The 2039-nt window shown below is 37.3% G+C and overlaps 1 protein-coding gene across 1 annotated transcript in view; it reads left to right on the forward strand.

Annotated features, from left to right (window-relative positions):
* The window catches only part of LOC102208310 (lactase-phlorizin hydrolase-like), a 29806-nt gene that overhangs the window by 20114 nt on the left and 7653 nt on the right, over positions 1–2039 (forward strand). The window contains exons 3-6 of the mRNA XM_013915413.1: positions 838–915; positions 1008–1101; positions 1646–1730; positions 1833–2031. Coding sequence (XP_013770867.1) covers positions 838–915; positions 1008–1101; positions 1646–1730; positions 1833–2031 — 456 coding nt within the window. The remainder of the gene's footprint in view (positions 1–837; positions 916–1007; positions 1102–1645; positions 1731–1832; positions 2032–2039) is intronic.

Raw genomic sequence — 2039 nt, forward strand, 5'->3', positions numbered from 1 at the left:
ACCGGTACCCATCCCTACTCATAAGACAGATTGAACTTAAAGCGGCAGCGTTTATATCTGGGAGACCTTCCATAAAAAGTAAACGTCACAAAAAACAAACCAAAACCTCAAACTAGAAAACTAGAAATAAACTGGACACACTTGAATCTAAAAACTAAGAAACCAAGAAAACCACACAGCACGGTGACAGTACAACGCAACACTGACAGAGAAACACGGGGCTTAAATACACTGAAGGATAACGAAGGAATGAGACACAGGAGGAGAGCACAGCTGTGTCTTGTCAGCAAACATGGCGCGACCAAGGGGAAGCAAAAGTAGAAACACTGACAAGAGACAAGGGACTGTCAAAGTAAAACAGGAAACATGAGACAGTTCACAAAGACGCAGACTAAACACTATGACGTGGAAACACAACAGACCTAACAGAGGCAAGACCAAGACTACAAATACAGAATAAGTCAAGAGTATAATAATACTGGGCTAGGAAATATAAAATACACGGAGAACCTAACAAATAAACAAGACTCAAGAGAGAATCCAAACAAGGAGTTAAACAGGGAATACAGGACACTCAAAACAGCATATAAGACTACCAGTGAATCAGAACATAAACCATACTACAAAATATTACCAAAACACAAGAAACTCAAAATGCTGGGTCATACTGACCCTGAACCATGACATTCAATTTATTTAAATGATGCCAATGAAAACAAAGAATAAGTCACTTTAATTACCTTAAAATTTCTAAAAATTGATGACGTAATGGTTCAAAAAAGTGCCATCTCAGAATGATGTGACAACCTGATCTTGTGTATCTCCTGCTTGGAACAGATGGACTTCTTGTCAGTGCACATTGACTACAACTGTGCCATCTCTTCAGAGTTTGAAAATGAACTGAGGAACTTACAGGTACAATAAGCATTATAAGATGTTTTTTTATACGTTGCATTTAACATTTTGCTGATACAGCAAAGCTGCATATGTTTCATTTTATGTTGTAGATTTTGAGCGGGAACTTGCCTATCCTGATTTACGAGATGAGCGCTCATGATTGTTCTCCCAATGATTACCAGCTTCTTGGAGATTTCCTAAATGGTAAATGTCATGACAGCTTTTTGACTTTCCAAATTTAAGATATTAATAATCATTTCCCATAACAGAAACGAGAACAATACCTAATTTTATGAATGTGCAGCTGTATATGTAATACTACTTTCTGGTAGCTGTTGTAGTAGAGATTCGTGTTGTGAAATACGTACTCATGGTGCCTAATACACCAGTTAAATGTTTCTGTGACTATAATACCACTTATTATTGTGTACAGTGTACATCCTTTCAAAAAAACAGCTATCTGAAGATATTACGGGATGGCAGAATAAAGAAAAACCAAAGGCCACAAAATTTGGGCAAATCCTCTGGTGTTATTAACCAAACAGAATACATTAAGATAAAGTTCTAAATCTTGGGAGTGTTATCATGTCATGAAATCTTCTTGTTATGGGCCAGTGATGTTATATAGGGCACCCATAGACTTAGCACACACTTATGATGTTTTTCAGTAATAGTGAATACATATTGTTACAATAACATATATCAGAACTGAACTTAAAACAATTCATATTTCTTGAACACAACACAGTCTTGATGGACAATGGCCTGAATATTATGGGATGTGACATGAAGGACATGTTAGGCAAACTGGACACGGAAGATGCTCTTGTCAAGTAAGAGTTCATTTTCTGATTTATATGTACTGGAATTCTGTTTTTTTTTCTTATTGTTTTAAAGATTTGCTTATATTTTTCATGTCTCTCTCTTTCCAAAAGTCATGGCATTTCACACCACACCAGGGTGACAGGGTTAAGAAACAGTTATCAGACTGTGTGGGATAAATTTAAGTCCCAGACCACAGCAGAACGAGATCTTTTCCTTCAGGAATCATTCCCCTCTGGCTTCCAGTGGGCCACCTCCAGCGTATCTTTTAAGACTGAAGGTGGCTGGTCAGAAGGTGGGAAAGGAGAGACTATTTGGGA

Source organism: Pundamilia nyererei, unplaced genomic scaffold (genome assembly GCF_000239375.1).
Source record: "Pundamilia nyererei isolate P.nyererei 1_Seehausen unplaced genomic scaffold, PunNye1.0 scaffold00300, whole genome shotgun sequence".
Taxonomy (NCBI): domain Eukaryota; kingdom Metazoa; phylum Chordata; class Actinopteri; order Cichliformes; family Cichlidae; genus Pundamilia; species Pundamilia nyererei.